The 20946-nt window shown below is 41.0% G+C and overlaps 1 protein-coding gene across 2 annotated transcripts; it reads left to right on the forward strand.

The window, feature by feature from the left end:
* The first annotated feature begins 308 nt into the window (after window positions 1-308).
* prkcha (protein kinase C, eta, a) lies at window positions 309-19728 on the forward strand. Of its 2 annotated transcripts, none has more exons than XM_069152260.1 (14): window positions 309-962; window positions 5288-5351; window positions 7566-7719; window positions 7817-7851; window positions 7947-8029; window positions 8730-8862; window positions 8944-9077; window positions 9185-9316; window positions 10178-10351; window positions 11825-11979; window positions 14855-14993; window positions 15649-15837; window positions 18112-18258; window positions 18444-19728. In XM_069152260.1, the coding sequence occupies exons 1-14, from the start codon at window positions 612-614 to the stop codon at window positions 18591-18593; spliced, it is 2040 nt and encodes a 679-aa protein (XP_069008361.1). In that variant the 5' UTR covers window positions 309-611; the 3' UTR covers window positions 18594-19728. The 2 variants fall into 2 exon arrangements, with proteins under 2 accessions (XP_069008361.1, XP_069008362.1); XM_069152261.1 differs by having other exon boundaries at window positions 8733-8862.
* Window positions 19729-20946: the final 1218 nt, after the last annotated feature.

The raw sequence follows: 20946 nt of genomic DNA on the forward strand, positions 1-20946 counted from the left end.
GTTAGACTTATCGTGTAGTTTACTGTATCAGCCACCAGAGAGCGCTATTTTCTCACCCATGACAGGTGAGCCGCCACAACGCCTACAATGAACAGAGCAATGCATTATGGTTAGTGTAGTGCCATACTCCTCTCTCTAAACAACAACTGCAGATTTTGCTGCTAGGTTTTGTGCGTGCGTGTGCGCGAGTTGGTGTGTTTATCAAGTGTTGTGTGTGTGTGTGTGTGTGTGTGTGCGCGCACGGCTGCGCGCTGCGCGACAAGTTATGCGGAACTTGCGTCTCCTCCTCTGCATGACATGTTGTGGTTTCCTATTTACTGAAACTTTTTGAAACAGGTTCAGAGCGAGAGTGTTCAGCATTTTGGGCGCTGACTGTAAGTGCGTGTACGGAGACAGAGGCGCGAGGTCAACGGGTACAGGAGTGAAAACCGGAGAGACTGTAAACTAGGATTTTCTCACAGCACTACTTTGGTCGGTGTTGATATGAAGTGGACGTGAATGCCTTTTTAGGCATCTTGTTTTTACTTTTTGGATTCTTGTGAATTATTATTATTATTATTTTTTATTTTTTAAATTTTTTTATTATTGTCGCGTAAATAGGCTCGGTTAAAATGAAGTTTAATGGATATCTGAAGGTCCGGATCGGCGAGGCGGTGGACCTTAAACCAACAAAGTTCTCCCTCCGCCACTCTGTCATCTTCAACAAAGCTCCTCCAGCTCTGGACCCCTACATGGTTGTGAAGGTGGACGACTACAAAATAGGACAGACTCACACCAAACAGAAAACCAACATGCCCACTTACAACGAGGAGTTCTGCCTCAACGTGAACAACGGGAAACAAATAGAGCTGGCCGTTTTCCACGACACTCCAATCGGATATGATGACTTTGTGGCCAACTGCACCATTCAGTTCGATAACCTCATCAAAACCTCCAACACAGGGGAGACGTTTGAGGGCTGGGTGAGTAAAAACTATCATGTCAATATGTTTCCAACCTTCATGCGTAAACATGGCCGGAATAACAATTCCGGCCGCCATGGGGCACAACTTTACTGCCGGGCGCAGGTTCATCCATCCCCACCTCATTACGCATGACATGAGAATTGGGCTGAGCAATACCACAAAACCACAGATACTTATTATCATTAATGGGTGTGTATATCATGCAGGGTAAAGCAGTATGTCATGATTTATGAGGTGAATTATTATTGCATCACGTGCATTGAAATGGTACACTTAGACTTACAAGTGGGTTCAATACCAGAGTCCAAGCAACGTGGCTCAACTCGGAACCAAAGACACCCCAAATCGACCCAGACTTTGGCTACATCCACACTAATATGTTTTAATTTCAAAACGACATTTTATAAGTGCAATTGCTCCACTAAACACTATTTTGTAGGGGAGCCAACACTGCAACTAAAAATGTAGTTCCTATAAATAGGTTTAGATTAAAATAGTCAACATCAAAAAAAGTCAGAATTGGAAAAAGGTGTAGATTCCCTAAGGAGCAACACTCTCTTCCCTTCACAGCAGTATTGTAGTTTCTCTGAGACCGTTTCCACCTGTACTGTATTTTCATGAAACAAAACATGTCACGAAGCTCGGAGTGATGTTCACCAGACGTCTCCCTGCGAGTAGCTTTCTGTTGTTCTGCCTGTAAACACTATCTTGTCGGCACAGACACACTAAACATCCCTGCTGCTCAGTGAGAGGAGATCAAACCGGTGTCGGTGCGCAGGTTTTTCTGAAGCATGACACCGTCACATCTGCATGGTTCAGGCATGCGCTGGACCGGAACGCTGGCTTGGAGGCAGTTGCTGTGATAAAGAGCAAACATGGTGTGAAACCAAACATGCCACTGCTGTGAAGAGGTGTTAATTTTACTCGTGAACACTTGGTGCACAGGCTAACACGCTGCCCACGCCTGCAACGAGTTCAGCCTGCTGTACCCTTATGACCTATTATGGTCCAATTATTATAACGCAAGTTTCCAGATTTCCAAGTTGCTCACACTTGGTTGATTGAGATGTGAAGCAACTCGTAGTCTTTGTAAATGTTAACGTTTTGACAGTGTTCATGCACATTTGAACAAGTGAATGAAAAAAGTTGATCTTATTGCAGCTTTATGTAAAGTACCAGGTTCGTCTCACTCCAGACACAAACATAAACTGCCCCTTCAATCTGGAGTTTCCCTCCTGTGACTTACTTTCATCCCTCCAGGACTGTAAGCCACCGCAGGTGTTTACACATCCTCCAACCAGTATTGTTACTTGTCTGTCAGGTCACATTTGTTCAAAGTACAATTTGTCTGAATGTTATGTCTATGTCAAAAAGTACACAACAATTGAGTTGGCAGTAATCTAAGACCAATAAAATGAAACAGCAGTTTACAAACAAATGCCGCAATACCACAAATTATATTAGTACAGTTTTGTAGAAATGAATATGTAACTTAAACACCACAACTTACTAGTTGTCACTTTCTCTTGCCAAGTCTCTTATAACATTTCTTTTTTTCAATAAATACTTACACCACTTCATTGCAGTCACTCCCTGCAGATTCTATGAAGCAATAATTAGTAAACTAGTTCATTTTGTGCAGGCATGAGAAAGACTCCTCAATGTACTTCTGTGTACTTTTGAGCCGGCTGAGTGCCAGATCAATTGAGAAAACCTGAGGCAACAAATATCATTCACGACAGCTTTGAACACATTTTCACAAGACCCCAGGCATTAAGGGGAAGTGGTATGAAAGTGCAGCTTGGCCTGCAGTTTTACAAGAAGCAATTGGTTAGTGAAGTTGGCTTTCTCACTTCAAGTTATTATCGGCTCGATCTGAACTGTGAAGAGGTTTTTGTGCTTTGTTGTGCAGAAGATGTGCTGGCCTGGTTTCTTTCATGAAGACGCAAGCCTCCACACGCCCACGCTGCTGTTTACCGCAGTGTTCCCACCACCTGATCACTGCTCAAGGGCTCTCTGCTATAAGACTCCCTCTCTGTTGCCTCTCATCCAGATGCTCTCTCTTACCTTTTTGTCAGTGTGTCCACCCCTCTCCGAGAAGTAAACTCCTTCCGCTCCATTCACAAAACGTTGGATGTCTTTTCTGTTGCTGTTTAGTGGACTATAAAATAGAGAGATAGATAGATATATACTTTCAAAGAGGGAAATTTGTATGTTCCAGCAGCATATACAGGGCAAAAATATTGAATATAATAAAATAAAAAAATAAAAAATGCACATTCTATACAATAAAATGAAATAAATTAATATCAAATAAACTAAACTAAACAACAGTGCAATGAATTAAAACAAAACAGCAGTGCAAAGGTGTCATTGTTGTGTGATGGATGAGTTATCGTATAGTCTGATAGCGGTGGGCAGGAATGATCTCCTGTATCTGTCCTTGTGACAGCGGAGCTGGAGGAATCTTTTAGAGAAAGTGCTCCTCTGTCCTTGCAGCAGGTGGTGGAGAGGGTGGTCAGGATTATCCAATATGGATAATAGTTTGTTCAGCGTCCTCCTCTCCACCACCTTTTCCAGGCTGTCCAGTTTGCAGCCGACGATGGAGCCGGCCTTCTGAACCAGTTTGTTAAGTCTGTTGGTGTCTCCGGCTCCAATGCTGCTCCCCCAGCAGACCACAGAGAAGTACAGTTCACCGGCCACAACATGCTTAAGCAACATAAGCACAACTTAAACAAAGTTTCTCAGGAAGTTACTCAACTACTGCTTTGAACCTTAAGTGTTTTATTCTCAGGGCTGACATCATCTCGGGTATGAGACATTCAACACATGACATTTAGACAGAAAGGCCATTTCCTTTGCCTCCCACATGCTAACACAACATAGAACATACAACATTTTTCAATTGCTACTCAATTATTTAGCAGCTATTTATTCTATATTAAGTTAACTCTCATCCATGTTGAATTATCTGTGGGTCTGTGTTAGTGGAGTGGTTACTCAGATGAAACTGAAAGTGGGTTAAATGTGGCCCTTTATCATTTTCCACTAAGGTCTCGTATACTGCATGCTCGACTGGAAAAAGGGCCCCGTCACCTGCCTGTGATTCTAAAAAAGAAAGACGGAAAGAAACGTCTTCCTCTGTGATACAGCAATACATGTTCTGCTTTTCACCAACATCATCAAGCTTCCATTGCATACATCTATTTTAGATCAGTTCTGCTCCATCGTGAGTCCACATTTCTTCAGATCGGTCTCAAAGCAACGCTCACTAGACATAAAGAGTTATTGGTCACAGTATTAGTTCTTTTTTTTAAATTATATAATTAGAAATGTAAAGTCAAGTCTTTTTAATCACAAATTCCTTTGCCGAGCTGTAGCGGAGGGATAGTAACTCAAAGATAGATTTAAACAACAACCAATCGCTCTCCAGCGACTCCCTCTCCAGTTGAGCTGTTTCAACAGATGAGAGAGAAATTTCAGAAATCTATTTATGCGCTGCAGCTTTGTAGTTCCTTGTCTAAAGTAAGAAAGTGTGTAAATAGCAAAGGTATGTCAAACTTGCCGTCTAGACAGTAGAAACGGGATATGAGCAGGTAACTGAAAACAAATGCAGAGATCTTTGAAATGATCTCCTTGAAATGAGATTTTTACACTAAAGTGTGTTGACTGTGTTGTCACAGTTTACTTGACGTCTTTTACTTTGTATTTAAGCATTTGATTGGCTGTCAAGATTTTCCAGGAAGGGGTGTATGGAAGATAAACAGGTCTTAGTTTAAGCATACATTGACTTAAGTTTCCACTCAGCGGTTGCTGCAGGAAATGTCTTGCTCTGCCTGTCACTGTCCACCTTCAAAGATACCCTCTTCTGTATGTAGGTGATTATGTTTAAAAGAGAAGTCACAGCTGATTATTAGGTCACAGCAACCTCTGCAAACCAGCCCAACCTGCTGCACCTGGTTTCCCGTCTTTGCCACGGTGTCCAGATTCCTTCGACATTATGTACACTGAGGAATGCAAAAATACGTCGTCATATAGCTGCGTCCTCAGTGTAGCAAAGAAGCTCAAATGTCACACAGCATCATCACTGAAACGAAAGCACATTTTAACCAAACAACTCCAAGTTTCAAATATACTTTCAAAACCCTCAAATGTAACATATTTCTGGTAACTTTTTAGGGGGAGTCACTTTTTGTTTAATATGCATTTTTCATATCTTTAATTTTGATTTGATTCAAATTTTTTCTAAGAATGAATTTTGGTTTTGGTTTTGTTATTTGAGTGAACAGAAATAATTGTGCGTTGTGTTTTTGTGTCTGCAGATGGACTTGGAGCCGGACGGCAAAGTCTATGTTCTCATTACGCTCACTGGATCCTTCACTGATGGTATGACTGCTGCACTGGATTGAAATTCAGCCCAGTGTTCCTCCTCACATGCAAATATTGACTCGGCACCTCTCCTTCACACTCCTCAACAACAGCAGCTATTTACACCAACTCATACTCACTACCTTTTCTTTTTTTCGTCGGTGAAACTCAGCCGTCTGTTTCCCGTATACTATCCGCGAGTCATTAGAAATTCCTGTGTTGCTGTAATAGCAGTGGCTTTGAAAATAGATGTGCATGCATGGATATGTAAATGTGGACTCTTGGCTGTCTCAATAGGCTGGTATGTGTCAGGTATGCTCCATGGAGCTAATCTGTTTCGAGGAAAAATAGTTTTTGCTTTATTCATGTCAGCACTGACGGGCTAACATACAGTACATAGAGGATCCTTTAACCAATGACATGAAGCCTTTTAATGTGACGAGCTGGACGCGTCCACAGAGGTCTGTTTAAAGTGAAGTTTGGTTACCTTTACAATGACCTGCATGCTACGTTGTTCTAATCCGTTGCACTACTCTTATACACTTTGAAACAAAGACTCTTCCAATATTTCCTTTTCATATTTGATCCTGTCAGGTGCTCCCAACAGCCGCAGAACATACAGTGATAGAAACCGCAAGCTCATGCTGTTAGTAATAGAGCTGGGCAGTGTGGGTGGAATCATTATCATGATATTAATAAAATATATTTTGACACTGATATACAGTGTATCATCATGTGGCAAATGTCTGCAACATTACATATATGATCAAATTCATGTTTAAATGAATATTCAAGTAAAACCAAATCCAAAAAGATTCCTTGGATTCATTCATTTGTAAAGTCTAACTTTGCTAAATGATAACACACTATGTTCATACTGTCACAATAATATAACTTCTGTAATGTCCAATGTTTGAAAGAAAAATCAACGCAACAAATAAAGCTGGAGTAGTTGTGCATATAATAAAGGTCTTGCAGTGACTATAAGCCCCCTCTTCATACCACCACAGCTGATGTTTGCAGGGGCTTGCTGTGGGCTCAGCAAGTTTCCGTAACACGTGTGGTTTTTATGTCCCAAATAGCATCACACAACTCGAGAGCTGAAACATACAGTTACACCATGCATATGTGCACAAAGGGGAAGCATCACATACAAACTTACACAATATTATCTCTCAAAACTTTTATTCTTTAGTCTGTTGTTCCACAAGTCTTCTTGTTTGTCCTGTATGATCGAGAGGAATTGATCAATTTAAAAGATACAAAACTTAATTTAACAAAGTTTTGGATCTTTCTGACATGCCACAGTTAAAGCTGGATGATACGGAAAAGATTGAGAAATTATATTATGTTACTTTATTTAGGGATGGAAAATCCTTTGTTAGGATTCTGTCAGACAAGAAATGTTGGGCCGCTGTATCTAAACATATTTTGGGTAGAATTGGAGCAGTACTGGCTCAATTAATGGTTTTAATTTAAATATGGCAACAATTTTTATCATCGGTTTGTTGGTGAATTCATTCATTCATTTGTCAAGCAAAACTGCCAAACGTGCATGTTCAAGCTTCTCACATTCAACGATTTGCTGCTTTTGACTATTTTACATCATTTAAAATTGACTACTTTTGGTCTGTTGGTTGGACAAAACAAGCAATTTGAAGATGCCACGCGTTGTTCTGGGAAACTGTGACTGACATTTTTCACAATGTTCTGACCTTTTAGTGACGGAAAAATCACGGAGTATTAAAAGAAATAACAAAGACAAAATATAGGCCTCCATTTGGAGCTCTGTACCAACTCCTGTTGAAAATGTCTGTCTCTGGCTGCTAAATGCCCCAATTTTCTTCAGCAGCTAGTCACTAACTTTATCAGATGACCGCTTTGTGCTGAGCAGGTAGTGTACAATGGACATTTAGAGGGTATTTGTAGCGGAAAAGAGCTGCATGCTGTGGCCGAAAACAAACCAGAACAGTAACGTTCAGGGTCGTAAAACTTAACCCAGAACTGAAATCTACATAGAGCTGGATTTTTGTCAGAATGAGTTATCCACTTCACATACAAGTCTAAAAAGACTACCTATAGCCAGGAAAGGAAATCCCACAATATAATAAGTCAATTTGAATGTATTTTGAAACCTTTACTTTAAGGAGGTATTGGGTCAGTGTGTGGCGCTATGACTACTTGACAGGCACACATCGTCTCTATTGATTTATATTTTGCTCTCGTTACCAGATGATGCCATCATTAAAGGGAAAACCTACAAGCAGTTCACAAGGAAGCGGCAGGGGGCCGTGAAACGCAGGATCCACCAGGTTAATGGACACAAGTTCATGTCCACTTTCCTCCGTCAGCCCACCTTCTGTTTTCACTGCAAAGAGTTCATCTGGTGAGAAAGTGGAGAGTCAAGGACAAATCACTGGAGCCTGCATGCATCTGTGTGGACTGTAAACTGGATCTGAGTGTGTCTCTGTCTGTTGTTACAGGGGCGTTTTTGGAAAGCAGGGTTACCAGTGTCAAGGTGAGCACACCTTATTTTCTCTTTCTTGCCTTTCTCCACATGTTTTTCAACATACAGACAGGAGTAGTTGGACACTGAATGTCTCTTTTTCTCAGTGTGTACCTGTGTAGTTCACAAAAGATGCCACAAGCAGGTCGTGACTGTGTGTCCACGCATGAAGAAACCAGCAAAAGAACAGGTAACAACAGTTTGATCACCTATTACACTTTCATCCACATCATAATAGTCCTCCTGTAACAGCATCGCTTTACTGTTACAGCAGCAGGATTTCTTGTCTTTACAGAAAACTTGATCAATAACGAAGTAATCAGTGTGTCCAAAGGTTTCTAGCACTCGCACCATATTTTATTTAAGCAGCTTTTTTTTTTTTTAGTAATACAGGATGTGGAAGAAATAGCTGCCCCCTCCAACGCATTCACACACACACACACACACACACACACACACACACACACACACACACACACGCACACCTACCTCTAGCACCTGCAGTGATCAGAAGACTGTAGAGCTTCCTGTTTCTGTGTTTTGTCTGAGCTGGTCACTGAGCCAGAACACTGTACCACACTTTACTTTTCCACTCATGTCTGTCACACACTTTTATGTTTCTATAATTGCACCCGTGCTTATTTTAGCAGTTGAACGTGACCGTTTTGCTCTTCGTTACTATATTTTGATGAACATCACAAGTTTCTCTTCCTTGGGAAACTCTGAACGAAGCAAATGTAGCAACGAACAGAAACAAAGCCGCTATGACTAAAATAGGAACCAACTCCCTGGCAGTTTAAAGTTAGAATAATGACATGCATTGTTGAACAGACTGGCACAGCACATCGAGGTTTGTTTACGGTATGTGTTCTCTGTGTGTCCTCTCTCAGCAGCCCGTAAATCAAGGCTTCAGCATCAACATACCTCACAAGTTCAACATCCACAACTACAAGTCGCCCACCTTCTGTGACCACTGCGGCTCACTGCTGTGGGGAATAGTCAGACAGGGGCTGCACTGTAAAAGTAAGAGCCATGTCAGAAAAATGTGCCCCAAAATCAAGATCTGGAACTTGTCTGTTATTGAATGTGGTTTTCACTTTTCAGTCTGCAAAATGAACGTTCACATTCGCTGCAAAGGCAACGTCGCTCCTAACTGTGGGGTGAACAGTGTGGAACTGGCCAACAAGCTTGCAGAGATGGGTTTGCAGGCTGGAGGACTTTCCATACGAAACCCAGTGGTACAAATGCTTTGATTTCCAGAATGGGTCAAATGATTGTGAATTCTACATGAATGTGACTATAATCAGGTAACCCCCTTTTTTTTTTTTTTTTTTTGCACTGACAGGATAAATGTTCGGACCAGAAGAGCTCACCCTCTGAAAGGAGGGAGAGCACAGGCTCCCAGCTGCAGGTCCCTCGGCTGGGAATTTCAGACTTCACATTCCTTCAAGTGCTTGGCAAGGGCAGCTTTGGCAAGGTGGGAATAACAAGAGGGGATAAAAGGAATTGCTCTGTGTAATGATGACCTAAGTGAAGAATAAGGAAGAGTGTAGAATACACTCTATTTGGCAGCTGCGTTCAAAAACATTGTGCGAATTTATCAACCAATATAACATTTTACTTGAAAGTAGTTCAAAATCACTTGAAAGTAGTTCAAAGTCACATGAAGACAAAAAAGTATAAAGGTGAGACTGGCATGAGGAAAAGCTGTGAATTGTCAAGAAGAAATTAAGTGGAACCCTTGAACTTTTCTGCATTCATGATCAGATTTTCATCCAAGTTACAAAAATGAACAAACATAACAGATTTTAACCAATAACACAGAAATCATTGCATTGTTGTTGTCCATATTGCATGCTTTATTCAAAGCATTCACATTGTAGATTGGAAAAAGTATGCAAACCCCACTGGGTTAAGCACAATGGAGAACGGTCCTCATTACGAATGGTAAAAAACAATCCTAGGAATGAGACTTCTTTCCTGAAGTTTGCAACAAGCACCTTGACAGTCCGCATTGCTAATGGGACAATGTTTTATGGATGAATAAAACTAAGGTTGATTTTTTTTTTGCAATTTGAACCCAAAGCACTACGCGATGGGTAAAAAAAAAAAAAAGACGCTGTGTTCACCCCACCAGACAACACAACGATGTGTTCCAGAATTCCTCCTGCATGTTGGACAGCAGCATTGTGATTGTTATTGACTGTGTTCGATAAAAATTACAATTGAAGTAAATCACATGTTACGACCAATCAATGTTGTAAAATAAAGAATTCTTAAAGGTTTGCATCCTTTTTCCTGCTACTGTAACGGTGCTGTGGGCCTGTTGTATCTGCAGGTGATGCTGGCGAGGCTTAACGGCAGAGACCGGGTTTTTGCGGTCAAGGTGTTGAAGAAGGACATCATTTTGCAGGATGATGATGTTGATTGCACCATGACAGAGAAGCGGGTGCTGTCACTGGCTCGCTGCCACCCCTACCTCACACAGTTGTTCTGCTGCTTCCAGACACCGGTTAGTATACACATGCATACACTGTGTTTCAGTTCAATGCATTTGAATGTAATTGTGTCCCTCTGCTGAATCACACCTACATCTTTCTTACAAGAACCATACATTTTTTCGTATATTAGCATTTTCATTCTTACGGCTTTGCTTTCCCATAAATGCATTCCATGATTGGTTAAAAATTTCCCAGAACAGTATTTCACTGCCCCCTAGTGGTGATCTGCCATGCCAATACTTGTGTTTTTGTTACGGGATTTTAAAAATGTAAAAAAGAAAAAAATCTTCAATGCTGGGACCACTTCAAAAACACAAATCCATCCAATGAACCCATGAATCTGCCACACATTCAATCTGTGCTCTTATGTTTTGTGCTCACTATTGCTTTAGTCTTCCATGTTACATCTGTTGGTCAGAAGGTGGCAGCAGTTTACCAGTCTTATGCATGAGTGACCAGCTGGAAGAGAGTGAATGAAGCTGGGCTGTCAGAGCTGCTCTTTTCTGCTGAGACAGGACTCTTCTAATCTGCTTTAGCTGACTGAACCGCCACTGCCATACTTAACTTCAGATCAAAATATAGTGGGACTGAGTGAAGTGTCACAATAACACAGTTCCCCTCAACAACCCACACACACACAATCACAGAATATTTCTGGTCCCACCAGCACACCTCATTTTGTGTTCTTGCGTAATTGAACTGTTGACTGCTCATTAAGTTCCTGTAGGTTGTAAGAAAACTAAATTAATATGACGAAACTTTGAAAGGGGCCGATCCAGGAAATGGAGTCGATGATTATTTGAATGTCCAAACAGAGACATTTCTCAACAAACAACAAACAGTGCACCACGTTCCTTCAACAAATCCTGATTTGTACGTCTGAACTCAAAAGTTAGTGTTCTAGATTTTTGTTGCTTTGTGAGACAGTAGAAATGTACGACGAGGAAACTGCTCCAGTGTGGAGTCTAGATTGGTTCCGTTGTCCTGCTGGACCACACACACAGAGAGTTGCCTACTCGGCCTGTGCAGCACAACCTTCTGAGATATTATGCATGTAACCGCTGGGAGAAAAAACAGACCTCTCTCAACCAAAGAAAAGTTAAACAGAGTCAGCTGTGCCTGAATGTCCTGATCACTTCAGGAGGCTTTATGGGCATATCTGTAAATCATGTCCTCTATTTTCCCCAGGCTCACATCTTCCAGATCACCTATTGACCACAGCCTGTAATGAGAAAGAAAGATTTATGAGTTTGATCACTATTTTCCTGAGTTTTTTTGCGAGCTTTAAACTGTGGTTGGTTGCACAGGAATCCATCACACAGCCCTTTGAGATTTATGAGCGGCAGCCATGTAACATCCTTGAAGCAATCTCAGTATGTTCATGGTCACAAGTTCTTGGACTGCTTAATAACATGGGAACTCCCATGAGGCCTGTGGGGTTTGCGTGCACACGTGTAAATGTCATCTCCTACTTCATATGGCAGGACCGTCTCTTCTTCGTGATGGAGTTTGTGAATGGCGGTGATCTCATGTTCCACATCCAGAAGTCCAGGAAGTTTGAAGAGGCCAGAGCATGTTTCTACACAGCGGAGATCACCTCCGCTCTCATGTTCCTGCACGACAAAGGCATCATTTACAGGTTTGAACCCGACACACGTACTACAATCAAAGATCAGGTGCCACAGACAGTAGAACACAGGAAAAAAATATGAATTGATCAGATGAATCAGGAAAAAAAAAATGTATACAGATTTTTTTGTTTTCTTTTTATGGTGTTGCTCTTTTCTCAGCCTCAGATATTTTGAGTCTATCCTTTGAGACCCTTTTCAAATTGTCTTCTGGCAGAGCAGCTGGCTCCTTGCCAGTGATGATGATAGGGAAGAGGGGCATCATGTGAACTAACAGTAAAGTTATATTTAGTGGTCCGTGTCCCTTGTGCCAGCATGCACCACATAGCATGAGTGTCAGCTTAAAAGGCCACACACAGTTGGCAAGCTACAACTAAAATAACGATCTTGCACATCAGGCCAGTGTGAGAAGACGAGAGCTCCCACTGCCCCAGTCGCTCTGTTGTGTAATATGCATGTCTTCTCATGACCTGACTAGTTATCTAAGCCTGGCTCTTTTAGCTTCAGGTAAGTCTTCCAAGCTGCTCAGTTGTGGCCAAACCAGGTCCATATTTACGGCTGCAGTCGTCCTCAAACAGAAGTCTTGTTATAAGGCTTTTTAGATGCCTGAAGGTTCAATTTCACAGTCTGAACCCACACTGGCTAACTTTAACAATTAATAGATTTAGTGAGGAGAGCCAATTAAGTGTGTGTGTGTGTATTGGGGGGTGGGGGGGTTAACACTGTATCATGTCATGTAATCCAGGACAATTACCCTGAAATAAACACTTTGTGAAGCTTATTTGAGTCTGAGCCAGAGAAGTGGGATGTTGTAATGTTGATTTTTTTTTTTTTGCTTTTTTGTTTTCTTATTCCCTACCACCAGCACAGAGAACAAGCCATGTGAAGGGAACAGAATATTACAAATATTTATATTATCCTAAATTGACGCATATGGATTTCTGAAGATTGAGATAGTTTATCAAGATGTGCGTTTAACCTCTAACCGTTGTAAAAAAAAAAAAACAACACCTCATTCTGTGCGTCATACTTCCTCTTTGCTTCTTTGGAAATGTTCATATTTGTGCAACTCATATCTTTTCCCCAGTCAGTTGTTTTGTGCATCAGTGGTGCCAACGCTGCAGCAGCTTTGTTACTGTGAACACCACTTTGCCTGTGAGGAGGTTCAAAGTCTAAGTCAGACTTGTCTTTCAAGTGTGATGATGTTGGTGGATGAAGGAGTTCAGAGTTATTCGTTGGTAATTTGCATCATGCTCCTACATGCTGTAGTCTGGGCGCTCTTTGGCTGGATGCTGTGTGAGCATCAGAGCTGCTCTCCTTTGGCCTGTTCATTATGCTGTGAAGGACGTGTACTATGAGGATATGAGTCAGTGTTACACAATCAGTTTAGGGTAGAAAAGAGAAAACCAGATTAATCCAACCAAACCAGTGCTTGGTCAGCAGTCAGACTGTATCCTTTTCAGCCTTTTTGTATTTCTGTTTGTTATCCTTTTTTTTTTTTTAATGAAAATCACTCGGGATCCTTTTTTTGTTGTTGATAAAAATAGGAAATAACAAAATCACTTGCTTTAAAGTTGTACAAAATTTGCCTAAAGACTGTAATGTAATGTAGCATCACAGGCTGTGTGTCTTCTGTCCAGCTTTAGGCCATCTCTGTGAAGTGACCTTGGTCTGAAACTGGGTCACCTGATCTCAGATTAGAGCTTAACTCCAGAGCTCACGTTCAGCAAGTTTAATCACTGTCAGATGACAGCGCACCAGCTGACATGAACAGAGAGCAAGAGGTGCTCCAGTGTTTGGTTATGGAGGCATTCACATGCACAGTCACCAATGGGAGAGATGCCTCTACTGATATTACAACATATTTGATCTTTTATTCCACTCATTCTTAAGACTTACTGTCACCACTGTTTTGTCTGCATATTATTAATGAGTCCGAAATGCAAAACAATTTCTGCCAACATAGTCATTTATCAGAACAACTAAACCTCCAACACACAATGTTATTATTGTCCATCTATTAACTTAAATAAGGAGTGAAATCTAATAAGATAAAGTAACTCGCGATTAATTTCTGCTGGCTCCATTAAGGGAGGGTTGATTATATTTAAAATTAAAAAAATAAAAATTCCTTTTAAGTCAGTTCACAAACACACACAACATACCATCATCCACCTTTACATCTACTTAGGGAGTGATCCTCTTCCACGGCACGGGCCATTTTGCACTGCCATGTTTCTACAGCAGCCCAGAAGGGACGAACTAAAGACTGGCTCCAGAGGGCCTTCAGGGCCTTTTTTTGTGACTTTTGATTTTCTTACATGCTTGGAAGGGGCTATTCAGTTGTTTTCACTATATGCCACTAAATCCTATGCACTGCAAATGCGCCTCTTACTTTGCTTGCCTCCAGTACGGGTGGCCACATCCAGTTTGTTTTTCTTTAAAGACAATAAAAAGACAAATAGAAATAGAGCATTTTTTTCAAATTTTATTCGTTCCTTTAAGCAGAATAAAAGTTGACATCAGAGCATTTTTTTCCTTCTTGCCAGCTGGAGGGGTCCTCTGAATGATGATGACTTCTGACTTTTCTTGGCTTCCTCTTCGGTCAGGGAGTTGTCTGTTAGTGTCTCCCTCTGCTACCAAAGCCTCACTGACCTCAGAGGACTTTCTCTTTGTCCCCACCACAAATTTCTACTTTCATCAGAAATAATTAGAGATGTCACTGACAGTGTGCTACTGGAGTCTGAGCACAAATGGACATTTTAGCAGCTGATGGTTTCAGTTGGAGTTTGGTTGCCGATTCTCGACTATTTTTCCACTTATACACACTTATACACAAAGCAAATATCTTATCTTTGTTTTTTTTCTGTTTATCTTGCCTTTCAGGGATCTAAAATTGGACAATGTCCTTCTTGACAAAGACGGCCACTGTAAGCTGGCAGATTTTGGCATGTGCAAGGAGGCCATACTTGATGGCGCGACCACAACAACCTTCTGTGGGACGCCGGATTACATCGCCCCCGAGGTCAGTTTCTACCCTCAAACTAACACAACCGAAAAACACGCAGTTGGCACACAAAATAACTATAACAATAATTTACAGATCCTTCACCACTATATTTCTAATACGGGAGGACATTTTCAAAAGTTTTGTTATGCTCTTTATATATTTCCTTTTTTTTTTCAATATAACCACCAAGGACTAAAATTCATCGTTTTCAGCTTCCAGCAGGTTCTCTGAGTTCATTCCCATCCTCCCTCCATCACACCACCTCACTAAAAACAAATATTGCGGTCACGTCCCTTCACAGACTGACTCACTGGAAGGCAGCACACCTGTGAGGTCAGCCTGTGAACGCCACTGTTGACTTGACAAACTCTGATCCCTCATCTGAATGCACATTCAGAGACATGCTTGGTTTTCATAATGAGGGATTAAGATGGTCTGATTCCTCATGTTCAAGAGATTTTTTTTTTCCAACCAAGACTGTGTCTGGATTTATGAAAGGCCTCTTTGCTGTCCTCAACAGTTACTCCTCAGTGCAGCCTCACTGGCAGCACACTAATCCAACACACCCACTCACTACACCTCATGGTTTAAAGTTTGCTGTTGGGACTCCGTAATGCTCTTTGAGTTGTAATAGTTAACTGTATTTGTATACTGTGACATGTTTCCACAGATCCTACAGGAGCTGCCGTATGGGCCCTCTGTTGATTGGTGGGCGCTCGGGGTGCTGCTGTATGAGATGCTGTCAGGACACGCCCCCTTCGAGGCTGAAAATGAAGATGACCTCTTTGAATCCATCCTCAATGAAGAGATTATTTATGCGTCTTGGCTCAGCACGGAGGCAGTTAATATACTCAAAGCTGTGAGTCTGCCTCTATTCATTTTATATTCACAGATTGTCGTTCGTCAGCTATAAAAATTTCATGATATAATGAAGTTGGAAGAAAGCCAGGTCTGGCTGGCAACTATCTTTACTCCCCTCAGATCAAATCTGTTGGACTCTGCTCACATTACGCAATTACAGGAAATGTCTGTTAAGCTTCTTCTTTTTTTTTTTAACTGGACAAACGATAAAGGAAATCAATTTGTGAATAGATCTGTGACCAACATGGTGGAGGAATACAGATAAGGTGTAAACATTTACTAACGGACTAATCCCTTGTATTCCTGGATAGGATATCCCAATCCTGCAGCATGTTGTGCTAGGATATCGAAGGTTGAAGCGGCTCGGTTCTGAATTTCTGTGATCCGAGTGTTAATTGCTTTCATTCAGACTGACTGACATTGAGACTGCAGAGTGACTGGCAGACCTATACAGCTTACCAGCCAGCTGTTTGGCCTGGGTCTTTTACATAACTATATTAAGGCATGGTTCACAGCACACAAGCTATAAATACAACGGCCTCCTCCCTCCATTCCTCCTCTCTTTGCACACTGCTCTCCTCGTATCCCTGTTGTTATTCCTACATGCTTGAGGAAGCACCGAACCCGTGTCACAGGTTACGTATCGGTGTGAGTGGATTTGAATGCTGCTGCACTATTTTTACTGAAGGTTGATCCTCTGCAATCTCCTCCTTGTTCTTGTGACCAAGTTCATGAGCTCAGTTGTCAGGATGTTCAGGTTTTTTGGAGGATGTCTACAGAAATGTTGCCAGTTTGTTGAGAATAATTAATTTAATAATGAAAAATTGATTTATTAATGGTTTCAATAAATATGCTCTATAAACACTAGGGCGCTGATAATCAATTGAATGTATTAAAGAGGGCTGAAACAAACAATTATTTTCACTGTCAATTTTTAATGAATCAGTTCCACATGTGTCCATAAAACATGTCTCTGTTTTGTCCAACCCACAGTTCAAAAGTAAAATTTATAATTGTTGTAAAATAGCCGCTTACATTTCAGAAGCTGAAACCAACATGTCTTTGATGTGTTATGAATGTGTTCAGTGGTGAATTGATTTTGTCAGCTTACCACTGTAATTGGCTAAAGATTTCAGCTGAAACACTGTTTCTTTTCTGCCAGTGTATTGGAAAATGGTTTTTATAATGCACTAATGCTGACATGGCAGGTCTGGTTGTGAGGATGGCACAGCTGACGTGTAGCCCTGGAAAGATGGCATCAGCTCCAGTGGAATATTTTTTCTTAAATTTTGCGGTTTGTAGGCTCCTGAACTGATTGACCCCTACTAGTCTGTCTAATCCACAGATAATTTCACTTTAATTTCATTAAGTGTTTTTCTATTAATTGAAAAAAAAAATCTAAATTATGGTTACACCTGCAAATTCTTTTTTTTAACGATCTTTGTCACTTATGGGGAAAATCAGGTCCTGTAATTCCAACACAGCTGCTTCCTCATTCTCTGTAAGCTTAGTTTTGCTGAGGGATGCAGTGTTGTTTAGAGCAAGTCTGGTGTATTTAATAGTGTTTGGAGCTGCTATGACAAGACATATTAATCTTTCCAATGACTTCAGGTTAGTCTGACAACTGTCACTGTGGAGAAACGGCCTTTTAAGTTTGTTGTGGTCTGAATGTCCACGCTGACCCTGAGGAGACTCTGCAACCAAGACAGAGTTTTCCAAAACACATTTGTGTTGTTTTTCCAGTTTCCTCCCAGAGGCAAGTTCAAGTTTTTGATTTTTAGTTTTTGTCGTTGTTGTTGTTGTTGTTGTTGTTGTTTTGGGCCGCTCTTTGAGGCATCAAACACCCAACCAAGAATCCAGTGTCAGAAACACTGTAGGAGTTCAGCACTATTGTTAGGACACCTCAGTTTCAGTTTACTGAACGTACTTGAACTGTGTCCAACTGAAAAAAAAAACCACAGTAGGTGGCAGACACAAACAAGGATGTGGGCTTTGTTATTTGAGTTGGGAGGTGGGGATTGACTGGATGAGCTCCTGGCTCAAGTCCAGTTTGGCATTCCACCAAAAATATCAAGTCTGATCTGGTTGAATAAAATGCATCATATTTCCTGACTTTGTACTGATCATAAATAAATAATCAGCTGAAATCCACTCTCTCCAACAGTCCACTTAAATTGTGCCTTTCATGTCATTAATTCAAAATTAATTCTTCTTTCTTTTTGTATTTGTTATTTCAGTGTTTGTGAATTCATCCATCTTTTGCCTCCCACAGTTCTTAACCAAAAACCCAGCGCGACGTCTGGGCTGCGTGGCCTCAGAGGGCGGAGAGAGCGCTGTGACCAGCCACGCCTTCTTCACTGCCATCGATTGGGAGAAACTAAATCGTAGAGAAATAGAGCCCCCCTTCAAGCCCAGGATTGTAAGTCACATGGATGACATTTTTAATGGCACGAGAGTGTGTATAAATGATAATGAAGGTACTCGCCAGACATTATGAAGTGTTTGACTTTGTCTGACCTTGTGGCTGTGACTGGGCTTTTTGCTAAAATGTTGTTGAATAGTTCTTTATTCTTCTTATTTATTATACATTTTTTTCTTTATTAGAAAACACCAGAGGATGTCAACAACTTTGACCCGGATTTTACTCAAGAAGAGCCCACCCTCACACCTATTGACGACCCTGTCATCCTATCCATCCACCAGGAGGAGTTTCAGAACTTTTCCTTCACTTCACCTGAACTGCTGGAGAGCTAAGAGTCTCCTCCCAGCTCCGTTGTCCCACTCTGTCACAGGGCTATGCACAGTGTGACACTGCCAGATTCCCTACAGATATGAACGTGCAAATTTGCCATCGAGTCAGCCAAACACAAGCATGACAAGGAGTGTCGTGGCTGCAGCTGAACTCTCAGGCACTCGTGTAAGTCGAGAGAAAGTGGCCTGTGACCAGGTTTTGAATAACATTTAGTTCTGATCGTGATATGGCTTCATTGACACATTCATGGATGTGTCTATATGGACAGGACATATTTGATATGTTGCTTTGTTGAAATGAGTTTTTTTCCGTGTACTTTCAATGAAAAAGCCTTTTTGGAGAAAAATGGCATGGTTTGTGTTTTTAATTTTTTGCTCCTGCTCTGCCGAGAGAGAGAGTGGCAGAATGAAGAGTCAGTTTTAACTGAGCCTGCCAAAGATTCCCAGAAAAGTCTAAGTGCCAGTTAAATCCTGGAAGAAGTGTGAGCAGTTTAAATAGTTTCTCAGTGATGTGACTCTGCTCTGGAAAAATACAAATACACACAAACCCACACACTCTAGCTAAATGAGAGTAGAGTCCATCTACTTTCAAAATAAAAGAGTGCAACTTAAATGCAGCTTGAAAAAAATCAGTACACCTAATGCAAATTTAAAAAAAAAAATTAATTAGGGTAAAGGTTAACATTTTTATGTTTTGTTGTTGTTTTTCAGCGAGGATTTGTCTGAGTTACTGGATTTAGTTTTAGATGATATGTCATATGTATTATTTATTTATGGGTCACACCCTATAACACACTTGGCATTCATCTCAATGACTCCTTGTAAACTGATCAGCCAGGCATTTTGAGGATGATGCAACATTTCATCTGACGTAAAAACAATGCGTTGAGTCATGCTTGCTGTGAAAATCCCAAAGTTTGTAGATTTCATCACACAGTTACCTGAAGTGAAGAGCAATGCTTGTATGGTGTTTGGCAATCACCACAATTAAATGAGCATTGGTGTTTTTTAGATTGCTCAACAGTAATCACTCGGTCTTATTCTCTCTTCTTAGCCACTCTCTCTTTCTCTCAACAATCAGCCTTTAAATCCCTGAGCAGATTGCCATGGTAACAGAAACTCACAAGGGGGTATTTTCAAACATCCAAATAACAGAAAGTTAATGAATATGTATTCACTCTTTTTGCAAGAACATAAAACCGAAACGACAAGAAGGTAGACAGAGAGAGGACTTTCACACGGGCTGATTATCTAGCGTGGGTCGTTGGTTGTGCATTTTATCATTGCGAACCAGAAGAGAATAAACAGGAAACCACACCACGTCATTATGTCACCTTTGACAGACAGAAAAACACAAGAGCAAAAGAATTGTGCTTTTTTTTTTTTTTTAACTCTGAGAAGCATGAGCAATATAAACTGAAACTATAAACAACAAATGAAACAAAACAAAGAAAGAAACTTTCAATGGGACGAATCTCTTGTGGCTGAACCTGTGGAGAACAAACCTGACCTTTCAGGAGAGACTCTTCCTGCTAGTGTGAAGGAGGAAGTCATCAAGCTCCACATCAGTTTATCTCTTCAGCTCTGTGTCCTGTGGAGGAGTCGGCCTCTAAATACTGTAAAGTGGCAGCTTAAGGTACAAAAACACCTCGATATTCTCAACTTGAATTGCCATCACAAAATATAGAGCATTTCTGCCCATGCAAAGTCATGTTTACATACAAAAAACAGGACTGAGCTTGTGGTGTGTGCCAATAGTGCCATTAATCTCTTCCCCTTTTTGCCTCACTTTAAACTGAATTTCAAGTCAATATTTAGGAGTACATTTATCTCAGGGGCATAACAGCTGATGACTAATCTACTTTAAGCTTTCCCTGACAACAATGGTCCGTGAGGTATACAAAGATTGAGTTTTTGCTTGCCCACTGATGTGCCCCTGTTTGGCTGGTAAAGTCTGAATGAAAGGGGAGATTTAGGAGCCTTGTCTGAAACTTTCATTACTGAGAGCTCCTGATGGCTGCGAGCAGTGTCTCCGCACTGCTAGATCAAATCAGTGTTTGACCCTGCTGTCCGGCCTGTTTGATTGATAACCCCCAAAAGCAGCAACAGATAATGAAAAGGACTCCACACAGACATCACCTAAGTACTGCCCTGCAGAAATCTATATCGATCTATATTTTTGCTTGCAGTGATTAAGACATCGACTCAGTGTGCAGATTCTAATCAAACTGTCCATGATTACAATGGCAGTGCAATCTTTCTTATGCATTGCGATATTTCCTTTCAAAGCTGTCCTAATGATGTTTTAACACAGCACAATGCCTTCAATGTGTTTTCATGGAAATTTCAGATGTAA

Source organism: Embiotoca jacksoni, unplaced genomic scaffold (assembly GCF_022577435.1).
Source record: "Embiotoca jacksoni isolate LCO1_2020_lvr unplaced genomic scaffold, fEmbJac1.0.p SCAF_18, whole genome shotgun sequence".
Classification (NCBI taxonomy): domain Eukaryota; kingdom Metazoa; phylum Chordata; class Actinopteri; family Embiotocidae; genus Embiotoca; species Embiotoca jacksoni.